Source organism: Trichosurus vulpecula, chromosome 5 (genome assembly GCF_011100635.1).
Source record: "Trichosurus vulpecula isolate mTriVul1 chromosome 5, mTriVul1.pri, whole genome shotgun sequence".
In the NCBI taxonomy this organism is placed as follows: domain Eukaryota; kingdom Metazoa; phylum Chordata; class Mammalia; order Diprotodontia; family Phalangeridae; genus Trichosurus; species Trichosurus vulpecula.
In genome coordinates, this window is record NC_050577.1 from 121,715,235 (window position 1) to 121,732,217 (window position 16,983).

General features: G+C 37.5%; 1 protein-coding gene across 2 annotated transcripts in view; it reads left to right on the forward strand.

Moving 5' to 3' along the window:
- Positions 1-16,983, forward strand: part of GRM8 (glutamate metabotropic receptor 8) — a 1,025,823-nt gene that overhangs the window by 878,930 nt on the left and 129,910 nt on the right. For both annotated transcript variants that reach the window (XM_036760198.1, XM_036760199.1), the window contains exon 8: positions 2,451-3,386. In XM_036760198.1, the coding sequence (XP_036616093.1) occupies positions 2,451-3,386 (936 nt within the window). The remainder of the gene's footprint in view (positions 1-2,450; positions 3,387-16,983) is intronic.

Consider the following 16,983-nt stretch of genomic DNA (forward strand, 5'->3'; position numbering starts at 1 on the left):
ATGGTGAATAAAATGTGTGTACCTCCTCTCTTTGCTTCATCCCACCCCCAAATAAGGTCCAGTGCCACCATGAAATACATGGATTTCTAAGCATATATAGAGCTACGTATTCCCAAAACAGCAATAGCCAGTATAAGTTAAGGGTGAGGGAAGGAAATCAAAGAAATGGGGTAGTGGTCAAAAATGCACATCAGTGTATACAACTGTGGTGGATACTCCTGGTTACATGGTAGCTGTCCCTACATGTTTTTCTCTAGTGTGTTACTACAAAGCAGTTAGTGGTTTAGCTGATAGAGCATTCAGCCTAGAGACAGGAAGACCGGGATTTCTTTTTGGTCTCAGATACTTATTAGCTATGTGACCTTGGGCAAACTCCTTAACTTGTTTGTTTTAGTCTACTCATCTATAAAATGATGATAATATTAACACCTACTTTTTCCAGGGCTCTTGTGAGGATTAAATGAGAAAATATCTGTAACACATCTGCTGCACCATAAGTGCTACTTATATAGATAATATATTACATTATATTATATGTCCTTTATTATTATTACATGCTATTAGTGACATAAGTTTGTGGCCCCAACCTGCATGATAAATTGTAGTGGTTTTTCCTTGAATCATTCACAATCCATAACGTCCACCTTCAACTCCCCCTTTTTTTTTCCTTTTGGCAACTTCCTCTTGTGGTCTGAAACTATTTTTCCCTCCCTTGTACTCCAAAGCTCTAACTTTTGTGTCACCCGTATTTGCTCAAAGCTCCCAATCATGACACATCCGCTGAGTCTGCCTTCTCTCATAGGGCCAACATGTTTTGGTCCTTTCCTAAGCTGCCAGAACAAAATCTTCCTTCCTGGTGTGTCAGTACTTAATATGCCCTGTAATATGGCTGACTAGCAAATTTGTTAAACTAATGGTTTCCTAGGTGACATTTTTGTTTCAGTAGAGGCCTTCAATGTTTTAACCCCAACGAATGACTGATGTGGGACTTAGAGGCTGTATCAGTCTATCAGCAAGCATTCCTTAAGTGCCTAATTTGTTCTAGGCTCTGGAGATATAAAGAAAAGACATAAAATGAAACAGTCCTATCATGTCAGAGTTAGTGAAGAAGAATTATTTTTTGGCTAAGTGTAAAATAATGCTATCCTGTTCTTCAGTTGTATCATTTAGAAATGTTACCTTTCTGTAATGGATCTAGCCTAGTAATCTACATGCTAAATGAATGAATGATTAAATGAATGAATGAAAGAGCATTCATTAAGTGATTACTATTTCAAATATAGTCCCTGCCCTTAAAGAAATTACATTCTGATAGGGGAAAGACAATACACATAGGGGAGTGGCAGCCAAGGGAATTTGCAGGGATAATTAGTAGGGCCAGAGGAAAGTAGATTATAGAGTTGACATTAGATGCTATCAAATCCAATCCCTAGATTTACAGATGAGGAAACTGAGACATAGGAATATTAAGGGACTTGCCTACGGTCAAAAGTTAATTAAGGGTCTGAGGTGAGATTTGATCCCAGATCTTCTTTACTCACAACTCAGTGTCCTAAGAATAAGTTTGGCATACCCCTTTCAGGAACAATGGTTGAAAGGATTTGCTCAGGGTTCCAGAAGTGGAAGAGAACAAGGTGGTTTCAGAGAAGATAGTCAGGGAGTAGGGTAGGGAATGAAACAAGTGAAGTGTGATGGGTACCTTCCTGAAAAACAGTGGGCCAGGTGAGGCATATACTGATCAGTTCAGCAGGCCCTCATTGCCCAGATTCTGGTGATGATAGGTTTAAAAACCTTTGATATCAGCATATCATCATATCATGTTTTTGTGATTTCAGTTTAGTTCAGCAACTTAGTTTCATGATGGTGAGATGCAGAGGTGTAATTTGTGTTTTGAACCTAAACACCTAGCTGGAAAGGTTAGCTACCTCTATGGATAGAAGGGATTTAAAACATGCCCAAATTTAAGAGGTCCTTCTCTGGCTATTTCCCTTCAAAAGGGGGTAGGCCAGTGTATGCTTTGTGTTTTCCAAAATATAATTACAGAAATTACAACTATATGTGTATATATTTAGCTCCTGATTAAGTATTTCAGAATTTCTGTCATGTAGTTGTATTTGGGATAAGCTCCTAAAATTTCTTTCTGTGGGACCATTTTTTGTTTAAAACAACATCAGAGTCGATAAATCTTTCTCCAAATGTCAGATTGGTCAGCAGCTGAGGAGTAAATGGAAACTAATGACACTCATCAGGCTGATGACACAAATGATTTATTAGACACAATCATTTAACACTTTTATAAAGTCAATATAAGGGAAAGAAACTGATTTCTTATTATGGTAAACTGTATTTTCACTGTCAGCTCATTGTGATTTATTATAAACCTGTGGCTAGAATTAGGATATTATAAATGGGGGAAAAATGGAAGGCTCATTAATTTTTTATACCTACAGGTAGAAGACATGCAGTGGGCTAATAGAGAGCATACTCATCCTGCATCTGTCTGCAGCCTGCCATGCAAGCCTGGGGAAAGGAAGAAAACAGTAAAGGGAGTCCCTTGCTGCTGGCATTGTGAGCGGTGTGAAGGCTATAATTACCAGGTGGATGAACTGACCTGTGAACTTTGCCCTTTGGATCAAAGACCCAACATCAACCGCACAGGCTGCCAGCTCATTCCCATCATCAAGCTAGAATGGCATTCTCCCTGGGCAGTGGTGCCCGTGTTCATTGCTATCCTGGGAATCATCGCCACTACCTTTGTGATTGTGACCTTTGTCCGCTACAATGACACACCGATCGTGAGGGCATCCGGGCGAGAGCTGAGCTATGTGCTCTTGACTGGGATCTTCCTCTGTTATTCGATCACTTTTTTAATGATCGCAGCACCAGACACAGTCATCTGCTCCTTCCGACGGATCTTTCTGGGGCTAGGCATGTGTTTTAGTTATGCAGCCCTACTGACCAAAACAAACAGAATCCACCGGATATTCGAACAAGGGAAAAAATCCGTCACAGCTCCAAAGTTTATCAGTCCAGCCTCCCAGCTGGTAATCACCTTCAGCCTCATCTCCTTGCAGCTTTTGGGAGTCTTTGTTTGGTTTGCTGTGGACCCTCCACATATCATTATTGACTATGGAGAACAGAGGACACTGGATCCAGAAAACGCCAGAGGGGTGCTCAAATGTGATATTTCTGACCTTTCGCTTATTTGTTCACTTGGATACAGTATTCTCTTGATGGTCACATGTACTGTTTATGCCATTAAAACCAGAGGTGTCCCAGAGACCTTCAATGAAGCCAAACCCATTGGATTTACAATGTACACCACCTGCATCATTTGGTTAGCTTTTATTCCCATCTTTTTTGGTACAGCACAGTCAGCAGAAAAGGTAAGTGCTAAGAAACTGAATTACCAAGTATTTGCCTTTTCTTCTCTTCTTCCCTGGCCATGCTCTTCTGCATTTCCTAGGCTCATTTGTATTCTCTCATGGTACTTCAGTAGGCTTACTTAGAATTATACATATCTTTCAGGGTCACGGTATGCTGAAAGTGAGTGGAGGTGAGCAGGATTTCCATGAAAAATATTAAAATACACTTTCTTCTTGGGAAGACTAGAGAATTGATGGATTACACTTTCTGCATTCCTCTCCCCAAGCCTCTAACCCTAAATTAACCATGCTCTTCCAAATTGGGATTGGCTTGGCTGGGAGAAGTGGCACTGTAAGAAGTTAACTTCAGATCCATCAAGTCCCAGATATGTCCTACTTTACGCAAAAGTTTCTCCTTTTGCATTTCTGAAGTCAGTGGGGGAGACGTGCATATACTAGTAGTGATGGTTGTGATGATAATTATTGTATTTCCTTTACCTTGTCTCATTAAGAGAATGGAGTGAGGACCCAGTGTGAAAAAAACTGAGATGAGTTTTCTTTGTTCCTGTTTTTCATTCACCTTTCTTCAAATAATCTACCATAGACTTCTGGGAAGATAAGAGCAGGGAAAGAAACAGAGGAAAGCAACTGGGACATTCAAGAGTTTGCACTCTCTCAAGAACTGGGGTTCCTAATTCAACCTACCTAGAGAGGAGCAGAAGCTGGCTTTTTTCCCACTCTTCTCCCAACAACGCTAGAAAGAAAACCCACAGTTGAAGAGGAATGATTATTCTGCTGGAATGGCATAATTATATGTCCATGGGAAAGGAATGGTAAAAGAAACTCTGAGATAAAAGATTTAGGTGTCTAGCTTGGAAGTAGAACAACATAAAAAAATCAGACATAAAACATCTCCCTGTAATAGTTACTCCTCTAGTAAATTGTTCCTTCAAATTAAACAGCTTTAAAATTGTTCTGTCCTCTATTAGAAGTTGTAAAGAAGTGGGAGAACATCCTGGGGCCAATTATGCTCCTTTAGCAACCTTTAAAGAGAGACTCTGCAGGACTCTTAAAGTCTCAGCTAATTCAGAAAGCTATAGCTTGATTGTGGCGGGGGTGGGGGGGGGTAACTGAGAGCTCATTAGTATGAGTACTCATCCTTAATGAGATCTATGTTACCTTCAACCCTATTCTTATAAGAAAAAAAAATGGCTTCAGCAAGCTTACTGCTGAATAAGCCAAACCAACTATGGATCCATGATCTATGACTTGAGTGACCTTGTGAAAGGCCATGCACATATACATACATACATACATACATACATACATACATACATATATGTGTGTATATATACACATGTATGTATACATACATATACATACATGTGTATACACACATATACACATATATGTATACATATATACATATACATACATACATATGTGTATATATATGTATAAATTATATCCATGCATTTTCTCATATCACAAGTTTCTGATGACAGCTGTGGCCAAATGTACCTTGCAGACTATTGGACATTATCTGTGGCTTGGGTGAAGAATTGGATTCCAGACTTCATATAGTCATCAGTCCTTGGACAAATCACTTACCCTTACAGGCTTTTAGTTCTCTCTCTCTCTCTCCCTCCACACCCCCCCTTGCTGGAGTAAGTTACTTTCTCCTTTTTAACATTTTAGGTTTTATGAATGTATGGTTACTGATGAGAAGGAAGTATACTTTAGTGAAAATGCTAGTTTTGAAGTCAAAGGAACTAAGTTAAAATCCAGATACTACCTGAAAGACAATAGTGACTTCAGTTAAATCATTAAACCTCTGTGGTCCTCAATTTTCTCATGTATAAAATGAAGAGGTTGGACTACAATAGGAGTTCTTAATATTTTTGTGTATCAAGGACCCTTTAGCATTCCAGTAAGGCCTGTGGACTCCTAACAGAATTAGGTTTTGAAATGCATAAAATATAGAAGAAAATAGCTACACTGGACTAATAATTTGACATACACACACACACATATATATATACATATAATAGTATATTATATATTAATATTAATTCTTACCTTTTGCTTATTTGTTCACTTAGATACAGTATTACCTTGAATATATATATGTATGTATGTATGTATACATATATATATGTATGTGTGTGTATGCACATAAAGCCAGTTCTATATAAAAATATGTGTTCAGTCATTTCAGTCTTATCCAACTCTTCATGACCCCATTTGGGGTTTTCTTGGCAAATTACAGGAGTGGTTTGCCATTTCTTTATCCAGATATAGACATATATACACATGTAAATATTCAGGTGTAAATATGTACATATACATGATATATAATATAAAATAACATATGTCTTTCAAAACAAGTCCGTGGATCCCAGGTTAAGAACTCCTTGGCTATATGGTTTCTGAGGTCCCTGCCAACTCTAGATTGATGATTTCCTCATCCCTAAGGTCTCTTCCAGCTCTGAATCTATCATCCTATGACTTCAACTTAAGGAGTAAGTCACCTTTATCTGTGTTGAAGAATAGCTCTCTGCTCACATAACTTTGTAACAAAAAAAGGTCAATAATATGCAACTTACTTTCCTGTATTATAGAAAAATTAATATTTGAAAACAGCAAAATCTCCAGGATTTAAATACTTAATGTAACTTTTTTTTCCAATTTTTTATCTTCTCTTTTTGAAATTATAGGCTACTCTTAATCTTCATATAATGACTTCCTGGAGAAAAATAGGGAAATTAAAATGCTAATAAGATGGTTTTGTTACTCAGTTAATTCTTTTAGTGCCTCCTTTTTTTTTGGTAAATAACATGCATTTCTACAATAAGCCTCTTGGACTTTACCATGGTAGTTCAAACATATTATAAAAGTGTTTTTATAAGTAACAAAAACAATGGTTATTATTTGAGACAGAGACAGAAATAGAGACACAGAGAGAGACAGAGTCAGAGACAGAGAAACCAAGAAAGAGAGAGGGAGATGGAGAGGAAGAGAGCATGGATGGGTCAGAATGTGGTTAGGTTAGAATTGTTCTTTCTTCCTTAGCTAATATAGAACTTTTTCAGAAAACAACCATCATAAAACATGTTAATTGGAACTGGGTTGTACACATGCAATTTGGTTGAATGAAGAAATGACTAAAGAGATGAATGAGAGATAGTATGCCTGGAACTTTGGTAGTAGATTATGAAGTGATTAAATTATTTAGCTAGAATGAGGGTTTACACAGACATGGACCAGCTATACAAGAAGGTGCCAAAGTTATAAAATAGTTAAGGCTCTTTTCCTGAGGTGCTTGATGCAATAAAATTAGATGTGATTCAGAAAAACTGTGCTTTCAAACTTCCCACCTAATACTCCTCTCTGCCTAAGGCCTAGTATTTGGGATGCTGCAGGATGGCCTTGCATTTTCTTTTGTTCCTTCAGATGGCTAAAATAAAGGGATAAAGACAAGATATGATTTTTTAAAAAGAACACTCCAAATGTGTTTTATCAATTTTGAGTCATCTCTTTCATGTTGACAAGAAATCTAAGGTTTTGGCAAATCTTTGAAATAGGCCAAAGATAGGGTAAATGCATGATGTCTTAGGTTTTTCCAGGCCAGCCTCCATTTCAGGAAATGCAAGGCTGTTTTTAATGAGGTTTTGCAAGAACAATATTCTTTATGAGATCATTTTCAAATTTTTTGATGTAAAAATATCTGATCACCAGACTTAAAAGAGTTCTAGGTCTGTTGTGTACTGCTGGTTCTAACACTTCCTTGCCATGTGACCTCAGAAAAATTCTGTCACTTCTCTAAGCCTCCTTTATCTCATTGACAAAATGATCTTCAAATGTTCTCTAAGGTCCCTTCTAATTCTAACATGTTTGTTTGTTTTATAATTTATTTGATTTAGAGTGATTTGCAATATTAGGCTTGACCAATATGATATCAGTATTAATCAATCTAACAGCAGGTAGTCAGACGGCATACAAATGAATCTACATTCTGGTCCCTGGTGTGCTCCATAGAAGAATAAGAAGCCTAGTGGCTCAAAGGCTAAGGGTGATCCCACAACTGGCAATAGTAGTGATATTAGTTTGGAGGTGGGGGAGGGGAATAGGAAACAGATAAATTGAATACAGGAGGAGAGAGAGAGAGATAGGGGTACAGAAAGAAAAACAGAGATAAATAAAAGAGACACAGGCAAAGAGACACAGAGGTAGATAGTGAAAAAGAGACAAAGGGACAGAGGTAAATTATAAGACAGTCAAAGAAACAGACACACAGAGTGAGAGAAAGAGAAGAAAAAGATAAAAAAGACAGAGACCGTACCAGAGATACAGATATATAGATAGACAGGCAGAGATAGAGATAAAGTTAGACAGACATGGAGAGAGACAGAGGGAGAAAGACATAGAGAAAGGAAAATAGACAGTATAGATATGATTTAAATTTCATTACAAGTGTAAATGAAGATGATTTAATATAAACAAAATGGGTAACATCCCTGGGAGTTTTAGTGGGTTTCACAATCAATATGAATCAAAAGAGTGATATAAGGGAAAAGGATTGGACATGTGATTTAGCATAGGAAACTCATAGATGGGGATAGTCTCTTGATCAATGCAAATCCACACCATCACTACAATTTATAGTCTTAAAGGCTTAATAAAGTATTCAGAAGTGAAATGACATGCCCCGCATCACAGAGGTATCCCTAAGTGTGATATAGCAGACAAAACAAATCTTCTGTAAGCACAAGCTTTATTGAGAGGGATACTGTCTAGGACTAGGAAGGTTTGCTCTTGTCAGAATACATCTGAACCAGTGCTCAGTTCTGGGCATCGTACCTTAAGAAGGACATCATGAGCTGGAGATTGTCCAGAAAAGGGCCTTTAGGAGAGTGAAGGGCTAGGACAGCATGTCCTATGAGGGTCAGCTGAAGGAACTAGGATTGTTTAACTTGTAGATGTGGACAGGAGCAGGCTTTGGGTGGTGTCTCCAAGTATCTGGAAGACTGAGAAGGATTAGCTTTATTCTGTTTAGCCTTAGAGGCCAATTTCTTCCTACTCCACCCTCAAGTCAATGATATTTTAAGAGCCTGGTCCCCTTAAGGGGTTAAAGGACAGAGAAGGGTCTGGTAGAAGGAATAATCCATTAGTTCTCCAGGAACAGTGGGTGGAAGTTATTAGAGAGGCTTGGTGTAAACAACAATGACCCCCAAATGGAATGAGCTTCCTGGGGAGGTTGTAGTTACCCCCTTGAGCAGAAGCCATCAAGCAAAGGCTGGATGACTCATTGTAGCATATGTTGCAGGGCAGTTTATTGTTATGCTATGGGGTGGGCTGAATGGCTTCCTAAGTGTCTTCTCATTCTGAGATTCTGTGATTCTGCATGTACTTTGTCTTATGACTTCTAATTTAGTAAAATTCATTTTCTTTCATTACAGATAAATTGTCTCAGAATACAGTTCTAATAGACCAGTTCCAAAAGTATTTTGAACCATAATGGTATCATTAAATAACAGCTATCATTTACATAGAGCTTTGTAGTCACCAAATGCTTTGGATGTATTTTCTCATTTAATCCTTACAATGGCACTAGATAGGCAAAACGGCATTATTACCTGTAGTTTACAAAGTAAGGACACTGAAGCCCAAAGTCATGTGTTGAGTTATTGGCAGAGTCTAGACCTGGACCAGGTGACTTGTAGGTTCTCCATGAGGCTACCTTGAACAGCAATACTCATTTAGAAAGACTCAGTAAGCATTTGCTGAATTGAATTAAATGAGTGTTTCATGTTTAAATATTTTAGTATTTTATAGTAACTTCATATCTCACCCTTTTAATATGGCTTGTAAAAGCAAACAAAGCAAGTACTTTCTAATGATAATTGGAAAGTGGGAGATTTCTTCCTGAGATAAAAATAAGAATAATGTTATACAGTGCTTTGACTTTGCCAAGTTCTTTGTAGATATTATTTTATTTGATCTTCACAACAATCTTGTGAGATAGGTGCTATTATTCTCCCAGTTTTACAGAAGAGGAAACTGAGTCTGAGATAGCTGGGAAGTTACTGAAGCAGGACTTGAAACCTGTCCTTCCAGAACCCCAAGTCCACCTTACTCCAAGTCACCCAACCTGACTCAGGATTACATTCAGTGCTTTATGGCTTTGCATTTTAACACCATCTAAGCAAAAACTTTGAGATTTTTGACACCACGAAAGAACACTGCAGTGAAGTCTCAAGGGACAAAAAATTCACTGTGAATGAAAATTGGTTCACAAATTTTGAAGATGGGTATGCCTTGCATGATAGTGAGGTGCCAGGTGAAGCTGGTAGTTTTAGTGAGATCCTAGTTGGAGAAAGCTGAATGAATTTCTGCTTTGAAGTGAACACATGATCAGCAATGTCCCAGAGAGATTGTGTCAGGTATCCCCAAAAGTTGCCTTAAGGGATGGATGCCTATGAAAACTTCTACAAAGAAACTTATGAATTCCATGACCCTGATGAAATATATCTTCATCTTGAGGTCTACTGAATTAAGCCATAGGTCTGTCCATATCACTCCCCTGCCCTAGTAGTTGCTATGACTCCCTATCACCTCTAAAACAAAATATAAAAATCTGTTTGGTATTTAAAATTCATCATAGTCTAGAGATCCTAATCACTGGCATATTTCTCATGATTACCCTCCTCACACTCTATTTTCCATCCAAACTAGCCTATTTATGGTTTCCCAAATTCACCACTATATCTTGTTCCTCCATGACTTTGCACACCTCTCCACCATGCCTGAAAATAGATTTTCTCCTCTTTACTACCTCATAGAATCCTTAGCCTCCATCAGTGTTCAACTTAGCTGTCAGCTCCTATGACAAACCTTTAATGATTTCACTAGTTGTTAATGCTTTTTCCCTATTTAGATTTTCTTTGTTTTACTTAATTTTTAAGTAGAACGTAATCTCCTTAAAGGTGAGGACTTTCAAAAAATTATCTTTGCTTCCTCAGTTCCTGCTCCACGAATTACTTGTTGTACTCACTTAATAAACACAAATTGAATTGCATTGAGTTTTAAAAAATGCAGTAGGTATAATGATGGCATAAACTAAAAACTTTTCTGGGATACTTTAATAAATGTATTACTTAAAATTGTACTTAATGAAATTTTGTGTTTACTTGTAGAATTGCTCCATATAATTGAATTACATGAACATTTAAAAACATACTATACATATCTATCATTAATTTTTTTTATGTGGTACCTATTGTCTTTTCTATAAAACATTGGGTATCAGGCATTTGGTTAGAACTGCAGTGATACTGCTGCATTGTGGTTTCTATGTTAAATCAGATTTGCCTTGAGTCATTTCAATTTAAAATATCAAAAAATACTAAAAAATATTCATACTATGTATGAAGACTTGCCTGCATTATATTCAAATCCTTTTCCAAATGTGATCGACTTCCATAGGCATCTCAGGTTGGTCTCTGATCCCAGTTTAAACATTCCCAGTTTTGACGGTCCTCTCTTTTGGGGCTCCCCTCACTGCCATGCCTAATCATTAGAAAATTTCATCATCCTGCATGACCCAATCAGCCTTGGTGGTCATATCTCATCAGCAATCTCTTCCCCCTGATCAGACGGTAAACTCACGAACTTCTCCATTTAAGGAGGGGATACAGGACAGACCTTCTCTTCCTTTCCCACCTGGTTCTACTCATTTTGGACTTCTTTGATGCCTCCACCATGGCCCTTCATCAGGTACTCTTCTGCCTCCTCCACACTTTCCATCTTTCTTTTATGTGTTGTTTCCCTCAATTAATTTATAAACTCCTTGATGGCAGGGACTGTCTTCATAATTGGATCCCCAGTGCTTAGTACAGCACCTAGAGCATAAGAGGTGCTTAATAAATATATACTGAGTTTTGGAAATTTCCAATATTTTGGAAAGATCTATGATTGCAACTATTAGGCAGTGTGGAGTAGTGGAAAAAACATGGTCCATTTGGAGTCAGAATACTTGGGTTCAAATTCTGACTCTGTCATTTATATGTATGGCCTTAGGAAATATGCTTAACCTTCCTATGACTCAGTTTCTTCATCTTTCTAATGAGGGGATAAAACTAAATAGTCTCTTAGGTCTCTTCCAGATTTATATCTATGATTCTAAGTAATAAAAACTTGCAATACTTGTTAATAAATGGGGAAAAAAACAGCCTTATAAATTCTAAGATGATAAAAATGCCAAAGGGATAAGTTATGTGTTTAATAAACTGCTATAAAATATTTTGCATATCAGGCAGCTTAATTACACATATAACCAAAAGGTTAAATTCTCCACTATGGGAATTCAATGATTTGGAAAATTTTGTATATCCACTATTCTAAACCCAAGTCAACAAAATATAAACCCATATATCTTCTCTATTAGTTCATGCCTAGCAAAAATGATCATGTATTATAATGATTCCTTTATCTTACATATAGTCTATGTGTATTATGACATTTTATCTTATGTTGAATTTTTAAAACTTTATGAGTTATATCTACATATATAAGCGTATGCATATATAATGTATGCATCTGTATTTACAATACATAAGGATTTTACTTATTATTTCTAGATCTGTAAGGCATTTATTTACCAGGTTGAATCACTGCAGAAAGAAAATGGAGGACTTCCAGTGCAAAGATAGCGGAGTGACAAAGGAACCCTCAGTAGCCCTCCTAAATCCTCTTCCAAACAACTAGAAGACCATCTCAGAATTTATCTAGGAGTAGGGAAGCAGCTTTTTAGCCCAGCAGGAAAGATCTGTCTCACTGAGGTGGGAAGGGAATGAGGCTGAAGAGCAGCCACAGAAGTAGCCAACATCACAGCATGGGGTGTACCACAAGGATCCAAGCCTAGGGAAATCCACCAGTGAGGCCCCACCATCCTGTAAGCCAGCAATCCTCAAGGAAAGTGAGTAGTCTTTGCAGCACAGCAAGGCCCCACCTCAGCAATACCACCCCCATCATGTCACTAGCTAGGCATTGACCCCATTGTTGATGAGTAGTGAAATTCCACCCCGGGGTTGGAGCCTGCCCCTGGGACCTACCAGCAAAGAGATCCTATTTCCATAGCAAGCCAGCAGCAGAGCCCCACCCCTGGAGCAGACCAGCAACAAGATCACCCCTCTAGGGTCAGCCACCAGGAAGACTCTGTTTACCAAAGAAACCCAGCAGAAAGTCCCCATCCCTGTAGCAGGTCAGCAGATAAATCCCACACCTAGGGGAAGCCAACATGGAGGCCTCATCCCCCTATATTAGCCAAAAGGGAGGTCTACCCTTCAGAGAAAGCAAGCAGATAAGCCCTTAAGGCCAATGAAAGGCCAAAGACATAGAGCTCCAGCACAAAAAGCTTGAGATTGTACAGGACCAGAACCCAAGTTTAAAAATACAAAGTCACAAAAAAGGCAGAAAAAGGAGCAAAAAAAGAGTTTGCCTCTAGAAACTTACTACAGTGTTAGGGAGAATGAAGGTATAAATTTAGAAGAGAACAATAATATCAAAATGGCTACATGTGAAGCCTCAAAGAAAAAATGTAATTTGGTCTCAGTCCCAAAAATAATTCCTGGAAGAGCTTTAAAAGAATTTTAAAAAGCAAATTAGAGAAGCAAAAGAAAATTTGTGAAAAGAAATGAGAGTAATGCAAGAGAATTATGAAAAAAAGAGTCAACAGCATGGAAAAAGATATACAAAAATTTATCAAGGAAAATAACTCCCTAAAAATTAGAATTGGCCAAATGAAAAAGGAAGTACAAAAGTTCACTGAAGAAAATAACTCCTTAAAACTTAGAATTGAACAAGTGGAAACTAATGACTCTATGAGACATCATGATACAATAAAACAAAATCAGAAAAGGAGAGAGAGAGAATTTGAAATTTCTCATTGGAAAAACAACTGACTTAGCAAATTGATCCAGGAGAGATAATATAAAATTATTGGACTACCTGAAAGTCAGGATTAAAAAAAAAGAACTGGATAATATCTTTCAATAAATGATCAAAGATATATTAGATATATATGACATATTTATATTATTAAATATGTATATACCCTCATATATTAGAACCATAGAGCAAAATGGAAATCAAAAGAATCTACTGATCACTGCCTGGAAGAGATCCCAAAATGGAAACTCCTAGGAACATCATAGTCAAATTCCAGAGCTCATAGATCAAGGAGAAAACACTGCAAGGAGCCAAAAAGAAACAATTCAAATATGGTGGAGTTACAGTCAAGATTACACAGGATTTGGCGGCTTTCACATTAAAGAAGCAGAGGGCTTGGAATATGATACACCATAAGGCAAAGGAATCAGGATTACAATGAAGAATCACCTACCCAGAAAAATTGAATATAATCATTCAGGGGGAAAAATGGATATTTAATGAAATAGAAGACTCTCAAGTATTTCTAATTAAAAGATCATAGCTGAATAAGAAATTTGATCTCCAAATAAAAGATTCAAGGGAAACATAAAAAGGTAAAAAAGAAACAAGAAAGAGAAAATGTAAATTCAATAAGGTTAAACTGTTTGTATATGGCAAGATTATATGTGTAACACTTAACTTTGTTACTATGTGAGCAATTAGGACTACATGTAGACAAAGGGTGTGGATAGAAGGTGACTTTGTTGGGATGATACCCAAAAAAACCAAAAAAAAAAACAAAAACAAAAGCAAAATAGAGACGTGAGAAAGAAAATTGTACTGGAAAAAAAAGGGAGGGATTGAATGGGGTAAGTTATCCCACATAAAAGTGGCATGAAAGGGCTATTATAATGGAGGGGAAGATGCAGAGGGAGGATTGACAGACAAAGTTTAAACCTTACTCTCATCAAAATTGTCTCAAAGAGGGAAGAACATACATACTCACTTGGATATAAAAATCTATCTTACCCTATAAGGAAGTAAAAAGGGACAGGGATAATAGAAGGGGGAGGGAGTTAATAAAAGAGAGGGTATATTGGGGAAGGTGGTTATCAGAAGTAAAACTTTGAGGAGGGATAGGGTGGCAGGTAAGAGAGAGAGGGGGACAAAATAATGAAAAATGCGTGGTAGAAAATACACAGTTATCATGACTATAAATGTGAACGGGATGAACTCACTTATAAAAGAGAAGCAGAGAGCAAAACAGATTAAAAACAAGAATCCTAAAATACGCTGTTTACAAAAAAAAAATAAAACAGAGAGATACACACATAGTAAAGGTAAAGGGCTAGAGCAGAATCTGTTATGTTTCAGCTGAAGCAAAGAAAGCAGGAGTAGCAATAATGAACTACAATGATTTTGCAAGAGCAAAAATAGATCTAATTAAAAGAGATAAAGAAGGCAGCTATATCATCTGGAAGAACAAAAGTTTAAGGATACCAAGGGCATGAGATCTAGCTGTATGAGATCTCAAACTTTATTATAAAGTAGTAATTATCAAAACAATCTGGTACTGGCTAAGAAAGAGAAGTGGATCAGTGAAACAGATTAGATACAAATAAGATTATTTTAAATGACCATAGTAATCTGATATATGATGAACCTAAAGATCCAAACTTTTGGAGCAAAACTTCATTATTTGATAAAAAAGAAAAAAACTGCTGGAAAAACTGGAAAACAGTGTGGCATAAACTAGGTATAGACCAACATCTCACACCTTGTACTAAGTTAAGGTCAAAATGGGTACATGATTTACACATAAAGGGTGATGCCATAAGCAAATTAAGAGAGCATGGAATAGTTTATATGCCAGATTTATGAGCAAGAGAAGAATTTAGGAGCAAAGAAGATACAGAGGGCATTACAAAATAAAAAAAGACAGGTAATTTTGATTATATAAAATTTTAAAAGTCTTTGCATAAACAAAACCAGTGCAACCAAAATTATAAGGAAAGCATTAAACTGGGAAAAAATTACTACAATAAATATTTTTGATAAAGGCCTCATTTCTCAAATATATAGAGAACTGAGTGAAATTTATTAAAATACATGTAATTCTCTAATTGAAAAAATGGTCAAAGGATACACATGCACAGTCAGATTTCAGACAAAGAAATCAAGGCTATCTATAGTCATGAAAAAATGGTTAAATCACTATTGATCTGAAAAACGGAAATTAAAACAATTCGGAGGTACCACCTAACACCTATCAGAGTGGCTAATATGACAAAAAAGGAAAATGTTAAATGTTGGAGGTGATTTGGGAAAACTAGGACCATATGCACTATTGGTAGAGTTTTGAACTGATCTAACCATTCTGGAGAGCAATTTGGAATTATGCCCAAATGGCTATAAAACTGTGCATACCCTTGTAAAGGCAATCAGTAAATGAGAAGATCTGGGAGGGGGGCTCTCAGGGTCCTAGGGGGAGTGGCTAAGACCACAGCCAATGGTAGGTGCCTGAGTTCTGGTCGCTCAGATGACGTTCTAGTCGATGGGATGACATCTGACAACTATATAAAAGGAGAGAACACAGCTTGGAGATTGAGACATAGTGGAGGGAGGAGAAGGAGAAGTGGTGGTGGTGGTGGTGGTAGGGGCTACTAAAAGCAGGACTGATCCTCGTGCAGACCAGAGAGTGCTGAGCAAGGGCTTCAGGACAGTGAGTAATCGTCTTACTGGAGGGTCCTAGCATTGCAGGGAAGCAACCAGTATGTCTTGGCTTGCTGCCATAATATTTTTCTGTAACCTCCTGGTCACCATTGTGAGATGGGCATATTGGTTTTGGAAGGTTCTTGCCAGGATATCGGATTGGGGATACTGGTCCATGGGTCTGCTGTTTTGGAGCTTGAAAAATGCTTTAACTCCTCTGCCTTCTACTTAGAGAGTTCCTTGTATCCTGTGATTCTGGACCATTCAGGCATATTCATGGATTTCTTTGAGATTATGAATTCTGCCTTAATGATATAACCCTTCGATCCAAGAATACCACTACTAGATCAATAATCCAAACATATCCAAAAAAGGTGGAAAGGAGATATTTGTATAAAAATATTTATAGCAGTTTTTTTCCCCTGTGGTAATGACTAAGAATTGTAAATCAAAGGGATGTCCATCAGTTTGGGAATAGCTAAACAAGCTGTGGTATATAAATGTAATGGGATATTATTATGCTATAAGAAATGACCAGCAGGATGACTTCAGAAAAGTCTAGCTTTTGGCTCCCAGCTCATGGTGGTGAAGGTGTGACTTCTTTCAGTCATCCCAAATCCGGATTCATCCCATACCAGCAGCCACCCCACAGTGTCCCGGCCCAGCCTCCATCTTCGTTGCCACCATGCCACCCAAGTTTGACCCTAACGAAATTAAAGTCGTGTTTTTAAGGTGCACTGGCCCCCAAAGCTGGTCCCTTGGGTTTGTCAGCCAAAAAGGCTGGTGATGACATTGCCAAGGCAACTGGTGACTGGAAAGGGCTAAGGATCACATTGAAACTTACCATTCAGAACAGACAGGCCCAGATTGAGGTTGTGCCTTCTGCCTCAGCCTTGATCATCAAAGCCCTAAAGGAACTTCCTTGGGGAAGAAAGAAACAGAAAAATATTAAACACACTGGAAACACCAGTCTTGA